Here is a 23,413-nt window from a genome sequence, read left to right as displayed (position 1 = left end):
TGGCCACCCCCTCCCGAACTACTCAGAGTCCTTCACACTAGCCAGCAGTCAGCAGGTGAACTCCTTATGTCCCTTTGGGCCAGAACAGACTCTCCGCTATCCTCCGACAGTCCTCCTCAGTCTGCCCACTAGTCTGCATGCCGAGGGTGTTGGCGTACAAGCCCGAAAATCGGCCAACCGCATCCCTGATGTGTTCCCACGCCTTCCGGCACTCCTTCCCGGAGAAGTCCTTTCCATGCCGGCAGTTCCTCTTGTAGGCTGCTCTAATCTTAGCCCACATATTGACGATCCTCTAGTTGTTCACAACCAGAGGATCGTCGCAAACCGACAACCACGCCTTGGACAGGGCGACGTTCTCATCGTCCGTCCACTTCCTCCGTGCGGTGGTGTCGTCAACAGCCGGCTGCGACGACTCCCCGACCACCTTATCGGCTAGCCGTTATTGGAGATGCTCTAATGGTTTTGTGTGTGGGGGAGAGGGGCGTATGTGTGGTGTTGTGTGTGTGTTTGTGGGTGACTCCATGTCTGTGTTCAATTGTTAAAAATTCTAAATGTTAGTTTTACTAAGAAAATTGAGATGATATTAAATTTAAATATAAGAGAATATATTATACAATTTTGTTAAAATTTAAAATAAGAAGAAAGATGAATGAAGTGGAATGATCATTGCTAAATGGAAGGAATGGTGAATCCAAATGGAATAATGATTCCTAAGGAAGAAAAATACATAAGTAATACTCCCTCCGTTCTATAGTAATGGAGGCAAAACTTTTTGGCACGGAGATTAAGAAAAATTGTGTTAGGTGAGTTAAGTAAAGAGAGAATAAAGTGGAAAATGAAAAAGGTAGAGAGATGAAGAGAGAAAAAAGTAAGAGAGAGTAAAGTAGGTGTGGAAAAATGTGTTGACTTTTACTAAAAAGGGAAATGGCTCTATTACTATGGAACAGACGGAAATGGAAAAACGCCCCTATTACTACGGAACGGAGGGAGTAGAATAGGAATGGAGATGGGAATGTCATTCCATTCCACCATACCAAGTAGGGTCTAATTGTTTAGTACTTCCTCCGTCCCGCTCAAGATGACACGTTTTTCTTTTTAGTTTGTTCCAACTAAGATGACACATTTCCTTTTTTGATAACTTTCTCTCTCCAGTTAATACACTCAACCATTTTTTCTCACTCCTACTAAAATATTCATCTTTCCTTATCTCTCTACTTTAATACTTACACCCACATTCTCTCTTAGCCAATTAAACACTTTAACCAATAACTCCTAAAATCTCGTGCCGGCAAAGCAATGTGTCATCTTAGCTGGGACGGAGGGAGTACTAAATCATTTCTAATTTGTTTTGTACCTTTCGAAATTAATATAACAAATTACCAAATTTATTTTCTTTTATTTCTTCTTTTTTTAAGTTTCTAGCTTCAAAACTATATTTTGTTGGGCCTGAATCCCCTGATGTGCTGTGGAGGTCCACACCATCCGATCCCTATGTTGTTGGTTCATATCACCAAAATCTTACAGTGTGCACCAAATCCAACATTGAATTTGTCTGAAAAAAAATATAGTAATTGGGAGACAATTGTGAATTTTGAAAACTTCGTGATTTGGTTAAACAAGGATGCCTATTTTAAATCTGTAACTGGGCTTAAGGCCCAAATTATTTTTTAGAGCAAAATAGCAAATTAGTCGTCTCTAATTTCTAAATCTCAGTGAAAAAAGATTTCAACTTTATTATACCCTTTTCTCCTTGTAATTTATTAGCATTAAATAAAGCATTGTATTTGAGATTTTTGGCCAAGAATTATTTAATTTCGGTCTAATAAATCTTGATTCCGTCAATATAGCTCATCTCTGCTAAAATAACCCCCTTTTCTGGGTCAAAAATCTCATCTTTATCGATTTGGAGGGAGCCCTTTTCACTCCTGAGGTGACTGCGATTTCCTTTCTTGATCCTTTTATTTGGGTTTATGCTTGCTGTGAATCCCATTTCCTATTCTGTTTCGTTTTTTAATTTATTGTGGCAAGAAAATGGCTTGATTCAGTTTCCAATTTGGTGATGTTTAATGTTGAATGTGGGATTCTGCTTTGATAGATAGATAGTCAACCAAGTTAATCGGTTTTGAAGTAGATTCTCTCCAAATCAATCAAATGCTAATGAAAAAATTGATGTAATGTTGTTTCCTATTATGTGCAATTTTGATCCAGTCATAATCTTGAATTTTCTTTCTTGCTGTAAATCAAATGTTATCTCTGCTTAGTATTTTGTTGAAATTCAATTTTCAAAATTTGAGCATTCCTATGATCTGATGTTTAGTGGAGTTAACATAAATGGATATTTTCTATTTTGTTGGAATTCTTATGAAAATTTTGTTGTAGGAGGGCTTCTTCTTCATCCTCTTCTATTGGTTTTCAAGAAAGAGGTGGGAGAGAATGAAGATGGCATATCTACCTAAGCGCTACACCATTGTCATCCTCACCTTCATCTGCACCTGCGTCTGCTACATCGAACGGGTCGGCTTCTCCATCGCCTACACCGCGGCTGCTGATGCTTCCGGGGTGACCCAGTCGAGCAAGGGCGTCATCCTCTCGACGTTCTACTACGGCTACGCCTGCTCCCAAGTCCCGGGAGGCTGGGCCGCGCAGCGGATCGGGGGCAGGCGCGTCCTCCTCCTCTCCTTCATCCTCTGGTCCCTCACCTGCGCCTTCGTCCCGCTCGACCCGAACCGGGCCACGCTCATGGTCCTCGCCCGCCTCCTCGTCGGCGTGGCCCAGGGCTTCATCTTCCCTTCCATCCACACGGTCCTGGCGCAGTGGGTCCCGCCGCACGAGAGGTCGAGGTCCGTCTCGCTCACGACCTCGGGCATGTACTTCGGCGCGGCCCTGGGGACGCTCGTCCTCCCGACGATCGTCAAGCTCCGGGGCCCGCAGTCCGTGTTCGTCAGCGAGGCTGCCCTGGGCGGGATGTGGTCGCTGCTGTGGTTCGCGTACGCCGCGGACCCGCCGCGCTCCGATCACCCGAAGGCGGCCGCTGCCGGCTTCGGCGGAGAGTCGTCGTCGTCGTCGCTCCCGACCAAGCTAGTCGACTCGAGCCGAGCCCCGAGGATCCCGTGGAAGAAGATCATGCTCAGCTTGCCCATCTGGGCTATTGTGGTGAACAATTTCACATTCCACTATGCTCTCTATGTGCTCATGAATTGGCTCCCCACCTATTTTGAACTAGGTCTACAGCATAGCCTTCAAGAAATGGGCTCATCAAAGATGCTGCCTTATCTCAACATGTTCCTCTTCTCAAACATAGGTGGAGTGGCTGCTGATAAGCTGATCACCAGCAGGACTCTGTCGGTGACGGCGACGAGGAAGGTTCTGAACACGGTGGGGTTCGCAGTGGCCTCGGTCGCGCTGGTAGCGCTTCCCCTGTTCAGGACGCCCGACGGAGTCGTGTTCTGCTCGTCGGTCGCTCTAGGGTTCTTGGCGCTGGGGAGGGCCGGATTTGCCGTGAATCACATGGATGTGGCTCCGAGGTATGCTGGGATCGTGATGGGGATATCGAACACGGCCGGGACGTTGGCCGGGATTGTCGGGGTCGACCTGACCGGACGACTCCTCGAAGCGGCCAAGGCGGCCGACCTCGATCTCACAGCACCGGAGAGCTGGAGAGCGGTTTTCGCTATCCCTGGTTTACTCTGTGTGTTTAGTTCTCTCGTGTTTCTTTTACTATCCACTGGAGAGAGGATATTCGACTGAGGCTCATTCATTACTAATGCAGAATTCTTTTTCATTATTTACCACAAACTCTTTGTACAACCACAGAAAATAAAAGCAAAACAATCTTAATTGTAATGTTTGGAATTCTTGATTAATAGAATCGTCAACAAAAGCAAGTTGGAGAAAATAACAATGATCAATGCAATTATTCATTAAGTTATTGCCATAAATTAAAAGTGGAATTATCTTCTGCTCATTCCACAAATTTAAGCATCGACTTTGGCAGCAGCAGATGCATAACTTACACTGCTGTCCCTTGTGGATTTGCACTGGCTCGACTGCTCGTATCGAAGAAAACGAATCTTCACCTTCGTTGAGCTATTCTTCAACATCTAGTCCAATTCAAAATACCAAATGTGGTTAGGTATCGAGAAGTAGGCGAAAAAACACGAAAGCGTTGTAAAACAGCACGGAAAGAAACAGGGGAGGTGGAGATATTACGTGAAGGAAGACGCTAATTGGGTGTCGTCCGCATATAGTGTTGTCAGTCTCCAAGAGGTAGTTCTTGAAGGCATCCGGATCTCCGGTTTCTATTATATCCATTCCCATTTTGTCCAATGCTTCGATGGACTTGTGGATGGCGCCGTGCTTTTTATCATAGTGCGTATAGTTGAACCTATACAAGACGGTTCAGAAAGGAAAGCCAACATTTTCATATTTCTATGCACAAGAGTTTGCCTGAGAGACATACCGGGAGCCCCAATGACAAAAATCTGAAGACACCGAGAAGAAATTCGTAGGGTCGTCCACATATTTAGCTAACAACCGGCCGAAGACAGCTTCATTTTCAGCACTAAGAGCACCAACCAAAATGGGGACAATCTTCACTGCATAGCTGCATCAAATTCATAATATGAGCCGAGAGCAAAGTAGCAAGAAATCGAGGTTTACCAAAATCCTACCCCTGAAATACTTTAGCTAAATAAGGCAGGTGCATTTCCATGCTATGTTCAGCCTCGTCTACACGAAGATCCATCATTTCAAACTTTCCCGTAGCTTTTAGCTCCTCGTTTACTGGAAATAAAGGTCAAGCAGATACCAATTAAAGGAGGAACGTTATAGCAAAAACTATACCATGCTAATGTGTGCAAACGAACCTATGGAATGTCTCTCACAACACATAAACCCAACAAATTTCATTTGGGAAAAAGAAGATAACAGTCAATTACTAATTCATCGTTAGTTAAACGTGAACTTTTGCTAGACTCGTTGCCACTCAAATTGCTTAAACAAGCCTAGAAGTAGCAATAAGAATAATCCTAGAAGTAGCAATTAGAATAATACCTTCCTGATCAATTGGTAGGTCGCCTATAGGAGTCTTGTAGACTGTAGCTTTTGAAAGCGCACATTTTGGAGTGTAATAGTGATGGGACGGCCCAAGAAGAAATACCCTAGTACTGCGAATCAGATAACGTTTCACAATCTTCAGACTCAAAGAATTACACGGGGTCGAACAAGAGATGCAATACTTGGATATGTATCATGAAAACCTACATGTTAGAAGGATCAATGTTTCCAAAAGCATAGGCTGCTGCACGGCCCGAATAAGAATAACCTGCATGACTAAAAGGTACAAAAACACAAAATCAGAGCTGTGTCATCATCTCATATGTGCCAAGAATGAACAGTTCTGAATTCTGGCGACTTACGGCGCAATCACACCTCTTACATCGGAAGATTTGGGCAGCCCGGCTGCACGGAGCCAGCCATCGAGCTCCTCAGCTAATTCTTTAGCTGGGGATCAGAAACAACAATGACATCAAACCTTGTGCCAAAACAAATACTATGTCAAAGGATTTGCAATCTATTCTGATCAACAATTTCTCTATACAAGCATTCCCCAAATCAACCAACTTCTCAAGAAGAGCAATAAATCATCCATGAATAATGGTATAGCATCAAAATAGCAAACAGAAATTTTAAGACCGCGTCACAGTTAACCCAATCCCGAGACCCGATTCCTCAATCATCGGGCATTTAACAACTCTACAAAGAGGCCAACACACTCACACCAAAACAGCAGCCTATTGTCACACACTCATATCACTACTTACAGCAAAAATCAAACAACATAACTCAGCTGAACTTCCTCGATGAACTCGATTGAAATTACTTTAACAGAAAAAAATTGTGCTACACCAACAATCAGTCACTTCCATCCAAATTCAGGCAAAAAAAAGCACAAAATCATCCAAGATCATCCCTTTTTCCCCTTTCTAGGTCAGCTTTTCAATGTGAGTGAACTCAATCGATGTTTCAGCAACGTAGGGACAAAATTGGGGGAATCTGAGCTCAATTAACTAATCGAAGATCAAGGGAGAAATTAGGCGAACTTACGATTGTCGGTGTACCAAGAGCCAGCGTGCGAAGGTCTCCTAATCTTGTCCATGGCAGAAAAAGCCCTAATGCAAATACAAATTCTCTGCGATTTCACTGTGAATTGTTGTGGGATTTATCTGAATTGAAGAATAGATTCTCACGCAAAGTGCATCAGTCTTGACAGATACACCTTTAATCAATTTTATGCATAAGAATTCATAAAATATAGACTTTTAATATAAATTATAAATGGAGTACTAAAATAATAATCTGGGACTACTACCACCAATAATTTTGCATTATGATTATATACTCTGATATAATATAGTTAGTTTATTGGTTTTTATTTTTTAACAAGAGATATCTCATTTAAGTCTATTCCAATAAAAAGTTATAACAAAGTAGTACTACTAGTATTTTAATTTATTTTTAAAGTAAATTATTATTAATTAAATTTTAAAAAAATTTCGATATTTTAAAGGATTGTCGGTTTACAATATTATAGTCATGATTAAGTTCATAAGATCGAATTTTATAATTTTATTTTATATAAATAATTATATGATAATTAATCATAATCATCTCCTTTAGTTAAAATAATCCAACCACATAATCTTAAATGGATAATCTTATTTGATTTTGGTAAAGAATATCCATGATATATAATGCCAATACCAAGGATAACTATAAGATACACTGATAATTGGAAATTTATGTATACGGAGTATAATATCAATACCAACGATAACAATGAGATAACAATAATTGGAAATGTCCAAAAATTTCCACATACATATGAGATGAGTTCAACACAGGAATAAAGGCACAAGGTAAAGGTATGAAGATGCCAAGCTTAAAATCTAGTAACCCAAAGTCCCAAAGAAATGCAATCTATTATATACCCACCCACAAATACTTTACAATTCAATCCAATTTCTATATGTATGCTCACTCTCTCTCTCTCTCTCTCTCTCTTTCTCAACATCTCTACCCAAAAACATTGAGACTGGATCAGCCCCTTTAGATGGTGGAGCCAAACAACAAATCAAAAAACTTTTGCAACTAAACCAACAAAACAGACACAATATTGCCACGAACCGACGGGCAATTGAGACACTGAAGCGTGTTTTTCTTCGCTTCGACCAAACTGAAAAGACCAACAACAACAACAACAATCTGTCACCTGCAAGATGAAATGGCAATTTTCATTAGCTTATGAAAGTAACTTTCCTCAACTACAAAGAATTGTTTAAATGAATCTTGACATAGTTTTGGCTAAACAAGCTATCATCTAATGGTTAAAGTTTTTGTGCATTTCTAAACAAGTTCCCATCTCTCAACAGCCTTCAGTGGCAATTTCAAAGGAGGACAAAATCAAGAGAAATAAAAGGCACTTTATGGTCGATTATCATGTATTTAAGAAACGGTCCAAGTTCTCTTGGCATTATGTCAAATCGTAAATTTGAAACATCTTAGCTTTTTTTCAAATCAACCATCCCTGTCACACCTAGCTCTTATTAGAAACCTATTGTTCATTCTACAATGGAGCAATCAATTCACACCTTGTATCATAGTATATTAAATGCAGCATTTGAGGTGAGAACGAAATTGAAACGAGCATATATAGATGTTGGATGAAAAAAGTTAAATTTGCAGCATCAACTCACCTAGAACCTCTGGGGGTATACAAGCAACCACATGGCACTTAGAAATGATTCTGATGCTATTGCCTTCTATTTAGTCACCAACATTATGCAAAGATAACTCAAAATTCTCCATAAATGAATGAAGAGCGTCGTCTGAAAAGTGGTTCCATGTAGGTAGACGTCACACCAGATCGCCATGCATCAGAATCATACATCTCGTTCCATGCTTGTACTAACTCATCGACCTTGAATCCTACATTAAGCAAATAAGAGGGTAAGGATGAGCACAGCCAGGTGCAAGAACCTTTTATGGAAAAAGACAAACAAGAAACAATAAACCATATTCTACCTTCTAAAGCAGTTTCATTCGAGCAATGATTCTTGATCATTACAGCAATATCCGTTGCTGATGCTCCTGCAAGTTCAAACTTTTCGACTGCAACCTCAAGGCATTCTTCCCAAGATGGTAGAGACAACTTATATTCCACAACAGAACGCTCATACAGCATTGTACCCCACAAAAGATAAATCTGGGACCTCATATTTGTAGCTTGCTCGGAAGCTTCATCTGCTGAGATATCTTTAAATAAACCACCCAAACCAAATTTCTGAAACAAAGCTTTATCTTTTTCATATTTTGAGAGTCCATTAAGGCGCTGTTCTTCCATCTCTTCCCAGATTTGCATCCCTTTCTCCATGCTATCCTCGGCCTTGTTATATAATTCCAGTATCTGTGAAGACGGGCCTATCTCCAAGTCGGACTTGCTCTCAAGTATGTAGTGCCATGAAAGCTTCGCTTGTTCGAATTGCTGCAGGCCAAGTGCAAGATACCCTTCATAAAAGTCTGGCTTGACTTTTAAAGCACCCTCATACTTCAAGCCTGCCTTCGTGTATTCCTTTTGTGCCCAATCATAAGCATCTTTAACCTGCGCCAGGGAGGATTCAGTGGATTCAGATAAACTATCTTCAGCCGTAACCATCCTTTTCCTTGCCTTAGACAAGTGAACATTTCCCCAGTTAAACGAGGCTAAAGCAGTTAACTCCTGGAACTTGGCTGCCGCTATGTCGAATAATTCTTGTGAATCTTCACTTGTAACAGTATCTTCCAGTGCTTCTGAATATAATTTCATCCCCAATTCATGAATATCCAGGTAAGAATCACAGTCAAACCCGACATGACTCTTGAACAGCCTCGCAAAGTGAACGATCCAATCCTCGATACAAGTTGGCCCTTTGCTGTCTGCGTGAATGTTCTTTGTCACCACAAATGGCTCCTGATGGCCTTGGCTCAATGCTTCTTCGATGCCTGTTCCTTCATAAACAGGTTCTTTGTCAGGACTAACTTCAGCAATGTACAGTCTCAAATGTCCTTGACCATCAGCCAGTCCCTCAGCTACCCTCAGCTCATCAGTCGTAGTGATAGTAACCAAATCACCTTCTTGATCCTTATACTTGATCAGCACACCCTTCAAACTGGGGAATCTGTCCACAACTATATCCCTCACCAGGCGAGCCCCACAATTCACAGGCAACTGTGCCCATCGTATATCCTCGCCATGAACCAATTTCACCGACTTCATAACTACTTTCTCTTCCGTAACACTTCTTTTCTCCTCTACAACCACCTTATCCTCTGTCTTCTTTTCCACAACTTCACTCACATTCTTCACCAGAGGCTCCACAACAGTCTTCTTTTCAAACTTATTGTTTTTCTTCCTTTTCCCTTTCTCTTTGGTAACCCTCCTGTGAACAGGCGCAGGCGCAGGCGCTGGGGTAGACTCAACAACCTCCTTGTCTTCAATCTGAAGACCACTTTTCTCAATCCCCTTCCTCACATTCTCAGCAATCTCCAACGCGGTGGTGTTACTAGGCTCCATGCTCAACACACTATTCACATCTCCCAGCGCCAAGTCAAGCCTATTCATAGCTTCATAGCACCTCGCCCTCCTCAGCAGAGCCTTGCTGTACTTGGGAGCTACTTGAAGCGCCAAATTGCACTCGTTCACCGCCCTCGGATACTCACCAATCCCCATTCGCATGTAACAAGCCGCCATGTTAGTCCGCAGCGACGCCACATCAATGTGATTCGGGGGCAGCAATTTGAGCGCCTTCTCGTACTTCAACATCGCGCCCTCGTGGTCGTGCCTCTGGTACAGCTTGTTCCCCTCTTCCTTCAACTCCTGAGACATATTGATGAAAATAGCGGTGTCCTCGTCGAAAGCCGCCGCCGCCTTCGGGCTAGCTTTGCCGGTTTCCGATTTCGACCCTATCTGGAATTTCTTCCTAGCAATAGTAGGCTTTCCCATATTCCTCCACTCCAACAACAACCAATCAAAAGCTCAATGCAAAACCTACCTTAAAACACACCAAATCAAATCAAATCAAATCAATAACAAATACTAACAGAATGCTTCCAAATACAATCCTCGGTCAATAACTAGAAAAAAACAGCTAAATGACTAAATCAATCTCCACAAGCGATTATTAACATAAAGCACAAAGCAATAGCAGAAACTACAGTTAAATCAAATTAGAAGAGCTTGAAACAATCCAAAAATGGAATATAAAGCGCATACCTCGGGAGAAGGGAGCTTTTAAGCTGAAAATCGGTAAATGGAGAAGTGAAGAATACGGGAAAGGCAAAAATTTAAGCAGCTGAAAAGGATTTATGGGAAAGGCGGAGAAAAGGGATGTTTGTCATAAATTTCCAAATTCCACCTTCTCTCTGTCTAGGGTTTCTGATTTCCTCTTGGTGGTCGCCTCCTCTCTCTCTATTTAATTATTAATAAATTATATTCGAATTAGGCGTCAACGGATCCACTATTACGCGCCAGCCCCATTATTGAAAAATCTCAAATATATATTGACATTGATTTTATGAAGCTTGTTATGACTTAATATTGATTTAACTTGTGGAGTAGTAGAATTTATTTATAAGAAAATTTTGGACTTTTTTTTACTTTATTTCTTATGTTTCTTCTTTCTTCTCCAAATCAATCTTCTGCAAATTTTTTATTTCTTTCTCAAATTCCAGTCTTTCTTAGTTGTTCAGATTTAATTACTTTTTGTAATTGTTTGTATTTTATTTTGCTTTTGTAATACGGAGTATTCGCTTTACTATATTTTTATATGAGCGTGTTGTACTCCTATTATATACTTATAAAAGAAATACTAAGAAATTATTTGACTTGTACTTCTCATTTTAAAATTGTTGCTATGAAATTGTTTGTGAATTTCATGAAGGGCTTGTTTATTTGTTATGGGGAATTGAAATTTCGTGGAATGTGATTATAGGAATTATGATTATGAAATATGATTCAATCGATTACTTATTACTATGTGTTTGGAAATATAAAAATAATTGAATTAACTAATTACGGTAGTAAAATACGTTTATTCTTAGTGGCGCGTGGGACTACGCGCTCTCTCGAGAGTGGCTGTCTCCGAAATGGACAGCGCAACTACGCTGCAATAACAAATCATTTATGGGACCCTTCATTTTCAAATTTATTAGGTTAAATGATAAAATGGCATATTCCAGATGGATAGTGATCTTTTCTTTCGTTTTTATTAATCTCTAATTTTTTTCTTTCAATGTATTTAGATATTTGACCATCTTTAATATCTTCGGGTTGATGAATATACTCCATCACATTTTCACAAAAAACTAGATTTATGCGACTGAAAGAAAATATAATAATTAAAAAAAATATTCAGCAGGAGAACAGATGATGATAATATAAAGTGAAAGACTAATCTACCCTTCCAATAATCTGTAATAACTTCAATAGTAAGTAATGTTATTAGTTGTTACATGTTACGAACAGAGAGACAAGTCCAGTCTGTTAACACCAAGGAAAACTATCATTAGTCACTACAGAAATGGTTGTAATTCAAAATTCAAATCCCCCTATATATAGAAGTTGAAAGACAAATCTGCCCTTGCTATAATTCCAGAATCCAGTCATTATGTACACCAATAACAAGGACAAATAAGACTTGTCAATTCATGAGGACAGCAACTTAGTAGTAATCGAATTTGCATTTGAACAATGCCAACAGCATGACAGAAAGCTGAAGAAACCTGCTTCTGTGGGCTGAGCTATGTCTTTCTCTCGCTTTTGCAGAACTCTCACGAACTCGTCAGAGCTTAGGCTTCCGTCTTCGTTTGTATCGAACACGTGGAATATTATGTCGAGGACATTGTCGGTGAGATAGACCCCACATACCTGCACAGGATCAACGAGTTATTTAGGTGTCTGAGGTGTATATTGCGCAAACCATATTGATATTCTGATGCATGGACAATGTACGATGATGGACTGTGCAGAGAAGATCGAAGGTGATCCTTACGAGCTACCATTGAACCCAAGAAAACAAACATTGTTCCCATTGCTTTCGAAGTAAGCAGATCATTGAAAAGAAAGAACCAAGCAGAAAGCAGGGAACGAGAACCTACTTGTTGGGCAGCTCTTTGTAGATCCTTCCTTGTCAACAACCCATTCATATGTCCAAAACTAAAAAGTGCCAAGGAAAATGGCTGCAATTTTTTCCGTATTTCGGCAAAGCTTTTAAATTCCTCAGGGGTAATGCGAATATTGTGAATGTTTGGCTGGTGATCTAAATCATCAACACGATCAAGCAGTTTGCTCAGGTGCTTTAAGTCTGCTGATGCAACCATGGACAATGCAAAGTCCTTGGCAGATATGGTCCCTCGTAACTTGTAGTCGTAATGAGCAAATTCTAATTTCACCATCTGTAAAGTACTCAAGAAAATCAATCCATATAACCTTACTATAGTAGCACGAATGGAATGGAGTACGAAATACCAAGTCTGAGCTGAAAGGATTTCAACGATCATGACAGTAGTTACAAGGATATATCATCATTTGCAGGTACAAACAACTCCATTCGTCAGGTCACCCAAGTGTTGATGCCAACATAATGAAGGAAGCTACTAGCCCATCCGGGAACTAGTGGTTACTATAGCAAGTGGCACAGAGCACTTGGGCTATTAACCGTTATACCATGATACACTAAATTTAATGAGGTGACTACACTAATTTGTAACTTTCCAGATGGAGGATAATATGAACTTACTTCATCATGCAAATTTCTCAAGAACTGGACGAAAGTCTCGTGTTCAAGAAGATCTTTGCCATCCCTTCCGAAGAAATGCTCCACCAAGCCTCCATTTTCCCCTGAACCACACAATTTGTGCCCTGCACGAAGTCCATCACAGTGTACAGCACCTTGCCTATTATGAGCTTGCATCAAAGTCATCACTTTTTTAAACTCCTCTCTGTCTATTTTCCTATTTCAGATAAAGTAAAATATATCAGCCAGGGAAGAGGTTGGTCATTTTTCCACAGATAATATATTACAGTGGTGATGGAAATAATCCAACCTAAGAGAGGATATTATTAGTATAGGTGCCAAAGCTGATATGTCGAGGAAGAGGTTTCAACAGGGATGGGGGCCATATATACCCATCTATTATTTTATGTGTCCAAGGAAAAACTTAGCAAGCCTATTCATATAGTGCACAGTCATGACCAACTGTTAGAAGAACTAGTCAATTAGGCAAAAAAATTAGCAAGTCTATTCAAATTTGCGCCTACCCATTGCAGTCCTGGTCAAACATCTTGAATGCTACTGAAAAGCTTGATTCTGGAATACTAAGAAGTGTAACAAAGAATAAGTACCTGTCAAAGAACATTAGAAGAATTAGTCAATTAAGCAAAAAAATTTCACAGAGAATGAGAATTACTAGAGACCATATTTCACAAAAAGAGAAGGCAAAATAAACAAACCTAACTGAAGAGAAAAAATAGCAAAATATGTAAACACAAGAGAAAACGATGACTCACTCTTTGAATGATATTAGACCATCACTATTTGTGTCAAAAAGCATAAAAAAGTTCGATGGCGCACAATGCAATTCACCCGGAGGCCTTTCCCCTCTGAGGTATCCATCTCTTACAAGGTGAGATTCAGATGGAGGAAATACGGGAACAAGTGCTCGCATCAGATCAGCCGGTGTCATAAAAACTTCTCTATCATCGGCGCGAACGGAAGCAAAATATTCAAATACCTTCAGCACAAAAGATTGGTGATATATAATTTGCTTATTATATTCGTATCAAGCTAGCATAAAAAAAAAACAAAGAGAAAAAAAAACAATTAAATCTCACAATTTATTGTTACTATTTAGTTTGTCTTCAAAATAATGAAACAAACAAAAAATAAGTATGTTCACCATTGCAAGACCACTGAGGGAGTACTATTTAGTTTTTGTTTCTAGTCTCATTACTTGGTACTGTCTTTCTGAAAGTATACATCTTATTCGTTTACATTCTATAATCTAATGAAACTGGATTACTGCTTTAGCTGTTTCTGTCATCCCAGACAGAAAATTACATACATAGTCTATTCAATTACCAGCTCAATTCAGTTTCTACTAAATCCAAGTTATGCCAGTATGACCTGCAGTAATTTGTGCCAAATGGCTCCTCTTGAAAATCAGGTTCTTAGAATTCCGAAGTATTACTCTGCAGAACCGTGCATTAGGTTTTCAGAACCTACAGCTCTTCATTCAATTCTCTCAAACTACGGATAACATTACTAACACTAAAGTAAGGATTCCATTTCTTTCCCTTCTCTTCCTTTGGCTGACGATTATAACAGATGCAAGGCTGACATAGTTTCACTAGTAAATCCCTTCGGAGCTCCACATACAAAGATGTTCTATGAATCTATCAGCCAAAAGATGAAACACGAGGGATCTTATTGAACCTCAGGATTTCAGCTTCAACCTTCTAAGCTAAATCAGAATGTAAAAGCACCAACACTCACAGTCAAACCTTTTTGTAATTTCGTATGCAGTTATTCCAATGGATGATGTCATTGATAAGCAACCAACAGAGTAAACTCGATAACTAATCAAAATAAACAAAACATTCGGTTTGCTCCAATCAGTTCAGCACAAATTAGGCAGAACGAGTACAGTGTGGAGACAATTCTCACAATAATTCTCACACATATTCTTCATTTTGGCGGATAAAAACAAATACCTTCTCAGGAGGACTCCTCATTCTAATGCGTCTCTCATAATTAAAAAATATCTTCCTTCTATATGCCTCTGCAAAACACAACAAAAAGCTTCTTAATTCACTACTTCGCAGAGCAGGAAACACAAATCAAAATTCTAAAACAAGAGGTTAGTTATCCCGTATACCTCCGAAGATAAATTTCGATTGACTATTCTTTTGAGCTGGAGACAATTGAACAACGGAGGCGGACAGAGGAGAGAAGTCAGCGAACGACATCTGCGGCGGAGACGACGAAAAGGAGTGAAGAGAAAGGGCGGCGGCGGAGCTGGTGATAACTCCGGCCGTAATCCATCCTAGCAAATTGATTCGGCGATCGTCTCCAGAATTACTCTGGAACTGCGCAGATTCACGAGATGGATCTGCGGCGGAGAATTGACGGAGTTGGAAGCGCTGCGCGGCGGAGAAGCGGCTGGTCGGTGGGGAAGATCGACGGAGAGCTGACCAAACAGACATAATTCTATCCGATTTCGTTGAGAAAAAACAACGCAAATGGCGATTTATTTACTTTCTAGTGAAAATAGCTGCCGCCAAAGTCGCTGAGGAGTTGCCGCTTTTAAAAGTCGCGTTTCCATAATCGTAGCGTAGTTAGATTTTATTTTGTAAGTTCTAAATTGAGAGAAATTACTTAGATATTAAAGATCCTATAGTCAGATTCTAGTGGATTTATTTGGGGAAAATGAACACTATATTTATGTTAAATCTAGTTAAAGTCTTCTTCTTTTTACAAAAACTGTCATTTTTCTATAAATCAATAATTGCCTATGGCCATCTAAATAGCCTTTGGAAATAGGTGGAAAATACTGGATAAGATTGGGTTGAAATTGGAAAATTTGTTGATTGAGATGTTTATTAATTATGTTTGATAGATATTAGAGGGAATAGTAATTGTTATCCATAAAGTGTTTTAAGTGACAATGTAATTTTATGTCATTATATGTTTATAATCATAATTGTTATAATTAGAGAATGGAACAGTTGATTGCCTAGTGTCAAATTTCTACTTGTGACCAGAAAAACAGGATAACTTTGCAAAAACTAACAACACTAAATTCTAAAAACTGTGTGCTTGTCAAATCAGATAATTGGCCAATTCAGAATTTTACTTTTTACTCATTGACTCACTTGAAATACCCACATTCCTTTTTTTAATTTGTCATATTCAAAATATCCATTAATTACGTTTAAAAAGAATCATTATCTTCTTTTTCCTTATTAAAATATTTAATTACTATTTTCTCTCTACTTATTTCACCTGACAACTCCTCCCAAAATCATGTATCACTCAAAAATATGAACGCATCTTGAAAGGGACGGAGGGAGTACTTGATTTATTACTATTCCCCTTCGGGTATACTTCATTCGTCCGTTAAATTTTGTCACACTTTGACCAGACATAGATTGTAAGAAAGGTAATAGAAAGTTAATTGAAAAAGTTAGTTGAGAATGTGTCCTACTTCTATATACTCCGTATTAGTTTTTATGCATAAAATGTGAGTTGGAATGAGTTAATCAAATATGAGATCCACTATCAAAAGTAGTTTGTAGGCCGGATGAAAATGAAAAAATGTGACAAAAATTTAAAGGACGGATGGAGTAATCAATATTTTCATTTTAAAGTAGTAGTAGCAGCAGCATTAGTAAAATTGTAGATTTACATAGATGGATAAGGAGTGAATTAACAAGATTACCAAACCATATCTAAAGATTATTTACTTATAGTAAGTTAGCAAAAACATCAATATGATCTTATTTTCAATAAATACTTACATAACCACCAAACTATAATTTGATCTTATTTTTAATAAATACTTACATAACCACCAAACTATAAAAATTGATATTAAAGAGGCCCATAATTGTAGAGGGTGGTTTATCAGAGAAAGCGTGGTTGTCACATTTAATTAGAAAGCAAAAGTCCAACTATAACGAAAGCAATTTCTATGAAAGAGCTATTTTAAAGATGTTTGATTGATATTATCGCAAAAACTGGACCATACTTCTTAATAGCTAATATAAATAAATTTGTTGTCATGTAGAGTTGTCTACTACTACAAAGTTTAAGAAAATACTACTCCAGTATTTAAATAATATACTTTTTCCTCAAACTACAATTAATAGTTTTAATAGTGGTGGTACAATGAATTGCATTAGTTTTTAATGTATATTGATGGCATTGAATATTTTTTTGTAATATTAGTCGAGGTTGAAATTGGAGAAATAGATAGAAAAAAAAAAGTTAATGGTTACATTGTCGTAAACTCATTGACATAGAACATATTAAAATTAAAAAATATATACATATGGATCAACACCGAATTATTTATATTGCATCGGTCTATAAAAAGATAGTCTCATTTTGTCATTTTATTTTATTCTCGAAAATTATTACTATCATTTTTATTCATGGAACTTTATTTATTATTTATTCGTTGACAATCATGTTTTATTAATTACGTTTACTAAACTTATATCATTCACAAATAAGCCCTTTTTATGGATAAAATAGTTGTATTTTATTTCTCAAATGATCGAAAGTCTTGTGTGAATCAATGTCATAAAAGTCTACATGCGTATTGTTACATTCATAGAACTCACAAATAATTAATTGTTGGTTATTGTATAAAAGGAATATTATTGAAAGAAAAAGCGTTTCAATGTGGCCGTTTATATGAACTTTTACCTAAACTTGGTTTAATTGTTAATAAATACAAGATGCATATTAATACACTTTCAAATATATTGATGAGTCAAAATGAATTAATCAATGCTAAATGGAATAGTAGTCAAATAATTATGGACCATTCCGTTACCCGATTACAACTAAACTATTATACAAATCTATTCAAACAATTAAATAAAATTAGTCGCCAAAATTTACATCCTACGTCGATGTATTTTATATAGTAATGCCGAATCAGCATCGAGTAACTTTATTTGATTTTATTTGATTTGATTATTCCATTTATTATGCATATACATTTCTTAATGATAAAGTATACATATATAAGAGTGCAGCCTACGTGAAAGAGACGACTCTCATAAATAGAGAGATAGAGTCAAATGTCATTTTTACAAATTTTATCACTTTATAAATGGCTGTTCAAGAGATCTAGAAGTCTTAACGAATACTTCTTCATTTTCATTATATTTTTTATTCATCCACTAAATTCATGTCATATTTCCAAAATACTCCTTCAACATATTTAAAATATCTTACTATTATTATTATGACTCATGCTTTATTATTTCTTCAATTATCTTTTCTATTACTATTTCACACAATTTATACTTTCTTTCCACTTAATTTACTTAACATTCATTCATTACTTAACTTCTTTACTACTATCACCAAAGCGAAAACATAATTATTTCAAGATTAAGTATCTTATTTAAAGAAACAATATTAATATTCAATTTGATTTGAATTCGTCAAACTGAAAATGATACACATATATAGTTACAAATTTACATGTATTATATGAATTTCATCCCCACTATATATCGAGCTCAAGACAAAATTAATAGCTTGTGTCACAAAATTATTGGTCCTAATTGAAGCAGACATACACCAAGAAAATTTCAAAATTTTCACACCCAATTCCACATATATGTAATGACCCATTCTCAATAAATTATCTTTTGTCAATTTCATTATATCATTTTTGTCAATAAAAACGATAATACTTTGAAAATAATGTTAAATAAGATGAGATGGCATTCAATAATTTGTTGACAATTTCAGTAGAAAGATTGCTACAACTAAACTAGCAATTATTGAACTACTACTAACTTGCATTTCACCAAATATTTTTATTACTCACACCATCTTTTCTTCTAACTCACTTAACAAAATCATTATTGAAAATCAATCGAAGCGAATTACTCTATTTGTCCGCGAATAAAAGTCCCGTTTTTCCATTTTAATCCGTCCGTGAATAGGAATTCAGGTTCACTTTTACCATAAATGATAATAGATTCTCATCTTTCGTTGACTCATTCCACTCACATTTCATTTACGTAACACTAATATATACAAGTGGGATCCCCTATTCCATTAACTTTTTTCCACACACTATTCTTAACATTTTTTAAAATTCATGCCGTTCATAAATGAGACTCCTAATGATGGACGAAGGGAGTACAACTTTACTCACCCCCTTCAAATGAAAATATGAAATATTGCAAACCACTTTTAAAAAAAATCGACCAAAAATGTACTAATTCATTAATCATCATCATCATTCTACATTTGGAAAAACCAAAAACCTACACGAAAGGCGCCTAACAATTTCAAATAGAGTAGATGTATTATTAAAATAGTGTCTTAAACATGGTAGGCCATAGTGTTTTTAGGTGCTATATAACGTCAACTTCCTCATCTCATTTTGGATAACATCAACTTGTTGATATCAATTTGCAATTTTATTCATGTAATTAAAAAAAATGAAACTTTCGGAAGTAGTGAGCATAAGTTCATCATGCTAGTATCCATGCTTTAGGTTTATACCACTACTTGATATTATTGTATTAAATTTTTTTTTATTTATATTTAACTATAGTTTGTCATTAAAACTTAAAATTTTCTAAGGGAATTTTTTTCCCTTCAAGTTTTATTTGATTCGTAATTATTGTTCTGAAATAAGTACTATTGGATTAGTTTTATGCACAGTTTGATTCCGAACGCAATAACTATCATTATACTGTAATATAAAATTCAAAGTGAAATCATTAATGTCCATTTATGGGATAATTTAAAAAATCATTTCGAATTTTTATAATATTGAATAAAGCAAAATTCACCCTTTTTTTTGGGATTATCCTTAAAATCAAACATTAAACTTATCTACTTATCTTTTCCATCTCGATTTGCGAGCCGTAAATCAACCCTACAGTAATACGTGGCGGCTAGGCCGTAACGGTCGAAGCATTTCATTGCTTAAAACGACTTCAGCTCCTGTCGTTTTTGCATATTAAAATCGATTCGCAGCCGTTGGATCAGATTCCCGCGATGATATTTGCTTTGATGCTGGACCCCACCCCCAGACCGAACTTTGCCCTCCCTTTCCCCGCACTACCCCTCTCCTCGTCTCGTATTTACGGACGTGCCATCGCCTTCCCCAACTATAAATCAGCCCTTTGACACCAGCTAGGTTTGCCAAACTGAAGAGCCACAGCGCACTTTAGAAAAATAACACTAAAATATTCCCTCTCTCTCCTCTCTTTCCCCACAAACAATACCTTTCTTCGAGAGGAAACAAGGGAAAAAGGAAAAACCAATGGCTACGTCTTCTAGAAGGTCGAGCGCCCCGGTCATGGCGGGGCACCGCGCCGCCGCCGCTCACCGGAATTCCTCGTTCATGACGTCGGATTCGTCGCCGTTCGCCTCGTCCAGCTACTACTCGTCCTCTCCTTCCGCCGGCTTCTTCAACCAGCGCCGCGCGGCGTCGCCGACGCGCGTCAACCTCCACGGCCTGTCCCCGCCGCCTCCGTCGCGGTCCGTCCGCTTCGCGATCGACAGATCTATCTCGCCGCGGCGCTCGATCGCGGCGCCGCCGCCGCGGAACCAGGTCGTGCGCGGCAACATTCAGAAGAGGACGTGCCTGTGCTCGCCGACGAATCATCCAGGTTCGTTTCGATGCGCTTTGCACAAAAACAGCGGCGGTGGTAATCAATCGATTTCCTACTCCCCGAACCGGCTGAACATGAGGCGATCGGCGATGACGAATTCTCTGGTGCGGATCGGCACCGTGGAGGGAGATCTGGTGAAGCGAGCCCTCGCGGCGCTGATTCGCCCGTCCTCGCACCAGCAGCGTCGCCGAGCCGATTTCCGGCCGCGGCAGAGCCGCCTCTCCGTCATGTCCACCGCCGGCGACGACGTCTGAAGGAGCAAGCCGAATATGCAGGTTTGGTTATACTCGAAAATCACCGGTCGCGCGCTTACGATCCGCGGCGGCGACACCTGAGCAATTTTTGGAACAGGGGAGCTGATGTTTGTGTTGGTTGTACATATGATTTCCAAATGAAGAACGTATTGGATTTGAAACTAGAGCACTCTCGATCTAATTAAAATGAATCCAATCGAATTTCACATAGCAATGAGGATGATGAAACTATAATTTGAATCTAAATCCATGGATCAAGATGTTTGCGTGATGATGATTTAGCGTTTGGTGCTGGTTGAAATTATCGCCAATTCCGTTACGTGTATCGCATCGTTTTCCGTTGAATCCGTTCGTCCGTTCCGTCGTTGTTCGTATGAGGTAAGTTCCGTTCCGTCGGTTCGTATGAGGTAAGTGCCGTTCCGTTCGTTTGTTTCAATATTTCATTATTTGTTACTGTTATTAATTTTTACTGATGTTATTTTTCACCTTTGTGTTGAGATCTGAGGAGCTTTGCGTGAAGTGTGGGGAAGTGATTATCGTGAAACTCGAAGTTCGAAGCCATGGATGATTTTGAGACTATTTTTTTCACCTCAGCTTTGGAAAATGGGAATTACTAAAAATAGATTTCTGCTGATTTTACGGAAGTTGATGCGGGTGATTGGATAGTATATTCCGGAATTTACTGCGGGACCAAAATCTAACAGAAAATAATCTCGAACTAAATAAAATAAGATTATTTACTGGAGGAAGTAGATTAGAAAGAATGCTGAATTTTTGCTGCAATAATCAAAATAAAAAAGTAGAAAAAAAAGTATTCCATAAAAGCTATACTATAAAATGATAGCTGGACATATGGAAGTATTGTTTAAATATATTAATAATGTGAAATCTGTAATTCAACGTGAATATGTAAAGAGTAAAACCAAAAATAAAATAGCATTAAATACTGGAAAATAATAAAATTTAATGAATATATATGAATTTGGATGTGGTAAGGTCTGGAGGCAGCTGGACGAGCGTGGATGTGGGCCAATTGAAGAGGCCATAAATACCCATTATGAATATAGACAACACATATGCATACTTTTTATTTACACATTGAAATGTATTGAAAAAGGATAGATGTTGGATAACAGAATTATCCAGTTGGCACACATCTCTAAGCAATTAATAGTAAACAAATGGTATCTGTCTCAAGCTACTTGGATTAGAGCATCCTAATTTGTGCTTTTAGCTAATAGCATGGAAGTGGATCTGGATCCACTTTTACTCCTTGTCCTTAGCTAAGAGTCAATCAAGGATCTCGCCATTCTATTATTCAATTTAAATACTTCAATTACTAAAATATTTCTACATTATAAAAATATATTAAAAAATAAAAATACATAATTAAAATCCTAGAAAATAAAAAAATACATAATTAAAATAGTGTGGTGGGAATTTAGATGAGAGAATATGAGAAAAAAGATGAGAGAATGTAGATGATAGAATAGATGAGAATGTGATTTTTTTTGTGTTGAAGTGGGGTATTTATAAATAAAAATGTGAATTTTGGGAAAAATAAATTAAAAATGGGTAGAAAACGGATATAATTTTTTGGGAAGTGGGAAAATATTTTTTTATTATAAAACTTTTTTTAAAATTAATTTCGAATTTTTAAAAATAAAAAATAAAAAATTGAATATGCCAACGGTACATGTCGTTGGCCAATCAGAATACGCCATGTAAGGGTGCTCAGCGGCACGGGCGTGCTCTCGTGCCGCTGGCACGGACGGACGGTGCTGCTCAGTCTGCTCTTAACAGAGAAAATGAGTAATATTCATATCTTCCAAGTTATTTAAATTATTTAAATCATTAGTTATTTAAATTATTTAAATCATTTCTTTAGGATACGTAATTTAAAAAATTTGATTCTAAAAGTTAAAATTGAAAGATAATATAATTTGTTGTTCAAAAAATAATAGAATCAACTATTTCAAGAGGAACAAAAAATAATACTTATTAATTAAGTGAGAAGAGTAAAAATATGAATGCAAATAAAATACTAGAAAGTATTTTATAAAATATGTCACTTTGAATAAAACAGTCTTTAAGAAGGAAAATGTATCATCTGGATAGAGAAGGTAATTCAGTGAATTTGTAAAATTGAATTTGTTTGGAATAAACATTTCGGAATTTCACTATTGGGTACTCTATTTAATTCGTGACGGTGCGTTCGTTTTGACTTATATCTACGCATGTAGGAGTAATACCTTTTTTATTGTTCATTATGTAAGTTTAGGTTTAAATTAATAGTCAAACTCAATTATATCAATTTGGTTGGGTTTAACATGCAATTTGGTGCCTAAATTGATTATTTCTAGAAGTGGAGAAAAAATGCACTCCCAGAGATTCTGCTCACATTTGCTTTTCTTCAAGTAAATAGGATATTTAATTCCGAATATAGAGAAAATTGCAAATCCATATAGAATTGCTTGGTAATAATGTGACAATGAAAATTTAATATTAATAGTTATGTGTCGCCTTTTTCGGACACAAGCACGGTAACGGTTAGTTAGGCGTTGAAAAGGGGAAATAGTAAACTCAATAATTCGATAATTGAAACTAAATGAATAAGATAAAACTGCAAAAAATGGGCTCAGCTTGTCACACTTCTTTTGTACTCCACTTATTTGACAAGTTTCTC

At 37.6% G+C, this 23,413-nt stretch overlaps 5 protein-coding genes across 7 annotated transcripts; 2 read left to right on the top strand and 3 right to left on the bottom strand.

Annotated features, from left to right (window-relative positions):
• The first annotated feature begins 1,812 nt into the window (after positions 1 to 1,812).
• Positions 1,813 to 3,784, top strand: LOC125214517 (probable anion transporter 5). The gene is made up of 2 exons (XM_048115575.1): positions 1,813 to 1,930; positions 2,380 to 3,784. Exon 2 carries the CDS (start codon positions 2,434 to 2,436, stop codon positions 3,745 to 3,747), a length of 1,314 nt encoding a protein of 437 aa, XP_047971532.1. The 5' UTR covers positions 1,813 to 1,930; positions 2,380 to 2,433; the 3' UTR covers positions 3,748 to 3,784.
• A 49-nt stretch (positions 3,785 to 3,833) lies between these two features.
• Positions 3,834 to 6,282, bottom strand: LOC125214518 (protein MEMO1). The gene is made up of 8 exons (XM_048115576.1): positions 6,106 to 6,282; positions 5,418 to 5,502; positions 5,263 to 5,331; positions 5,053 to 5,165; positions 4,671 to 4,782; positions 4,460 to 4,603; positions 4,210 to 4,384; positions 3,834 to 4,100 (listed from the first exon to the last, which is right to left on the bottom strand). The coding sequence occupies exons 1-8, from the start codon at positions 6,155 to 6,157 to the stop codon at positions 3,975 to 3,977; spliced, it is 876 nt and encodes a 291-aa protein (XP_047971533.1). The 5' UTR covers positions 6,158 to 6,282; the 3' UTR covers positions 3,834 to 3,974.
• A 537-nt stretch (positions 6,283 to 6,819) lies between these two features.
• Positions 6,820 to 10,488, bottom strand: LOC125213365 (protein PHOX1). 2 transcript variants are annotated; one of them, XM_048113868.1, is made up of 4 exons: positions 10,310 to 10,488; positions 8,083 to 10,088; positions 7,755 to 7,986; positions 6,820 to 7,270 (listed from the first exon to the last, which is right to left on the bottom strand). In XM_048113868.1, exons 2-3 carry the CDS (start codon positions 10,037 to 10,039, stop codon positions 7,853 to 7,855), a joined length of 2,091 nt encoding a protein of 696 aa, XP_047969825.1. In that variant the 5' UTR covers positions 10,040 to 10,088; positions 10,310 to 10,488; the 3' UTR covers positions 6,820 to 7,270; positions 7,755 to 7,852. The 2 variants fall into 2 exon arrangements, with proteins under 2 accessions (XP_047969825.1, XP_047969826.1); XM_048113869.1 differs by having other exon boundaries at positions 8,083 to 10,084.
• Positions 10,489 to 11,473: 985 nt separating this feature from the next.
• On the bottom strand, positions 11,474 to 15,433 carry LOC125214079 (calcium uptake protein, mitochondrial-like). 2 transcript variants are annotated; one of them, XM_048114957.1, is made up of 8 exons: positions 14,971 to 15,433; positions 14,807 to 14,874; positions 13,604 to 13,827; positions 13,355 to 13,438; positions 12,834 to 13,047; positions 12,193 to 12,489; positions 11,818 to 11,962; positions 11,474 to 11,575 (listed from the first exon to the last, which is right to left on the bottom strand). In XM_048114957.1, exons 1-8 carry the CDS (start codon positions 15,296 to 15,298, stop codon positions 11,544 to 11,546), a joined length of 1,392 nt encoding a protein of 463 aa, XP_047970914.1. In that variant the 5' UTR covers positions 15,299 to 15,433; the 3' UTR covers positions 11,474 to 11,543. The 2 variants fall into 2 exon arrangements, with proteins under 2 accessions (XP_047970914.1, XP_047970913.1); XM_048114956.1 differs by having other exon boundaries at positions 11,474 to 11,962; positions 14,971 to 15,429.
• A 4,549-nt stretch (positions 15,434 to 19,982) lies between these two features.
• On the top strand, positions 19,983 to 21,371 carry LOC125214661. Its single transcript, XM_048115777.1, has one exon. The coding sequence runs from the start codon at positions 20,122 to 20,124 to the stop codon at positions 20,725 to 20,727; it is 606 nt and encodes a 201-aa protein (XP_047971734.1). The 5' UTR covers positions 19,983 to 20,121; the 3' UTR covers positions 20,728 to 21,371.
• Positions 21,372 to 23,413: the final 2,042 nt, after the last annotated feature.

The sequence above is a fragment of the Salvia hispanica genome, chromosome 3, assembly GCF_023119035.1.
Source record: "Salvia hispanica cultivar TCC Black 2014 chromosome 3, UniMelb_Shisp_WGS_1.0, whole genome shotgun sequence".
Classification (NCBI taxonomy): Eukaryota; Viridiplantae; Streptophyta; class Magnoliopsida; order Lamiales; family Lamiaceae; genus Salvia; species Salvia hispanica.
This window is presented reverse-complemented; position numbering and strand designations above follow the sequence as displayed.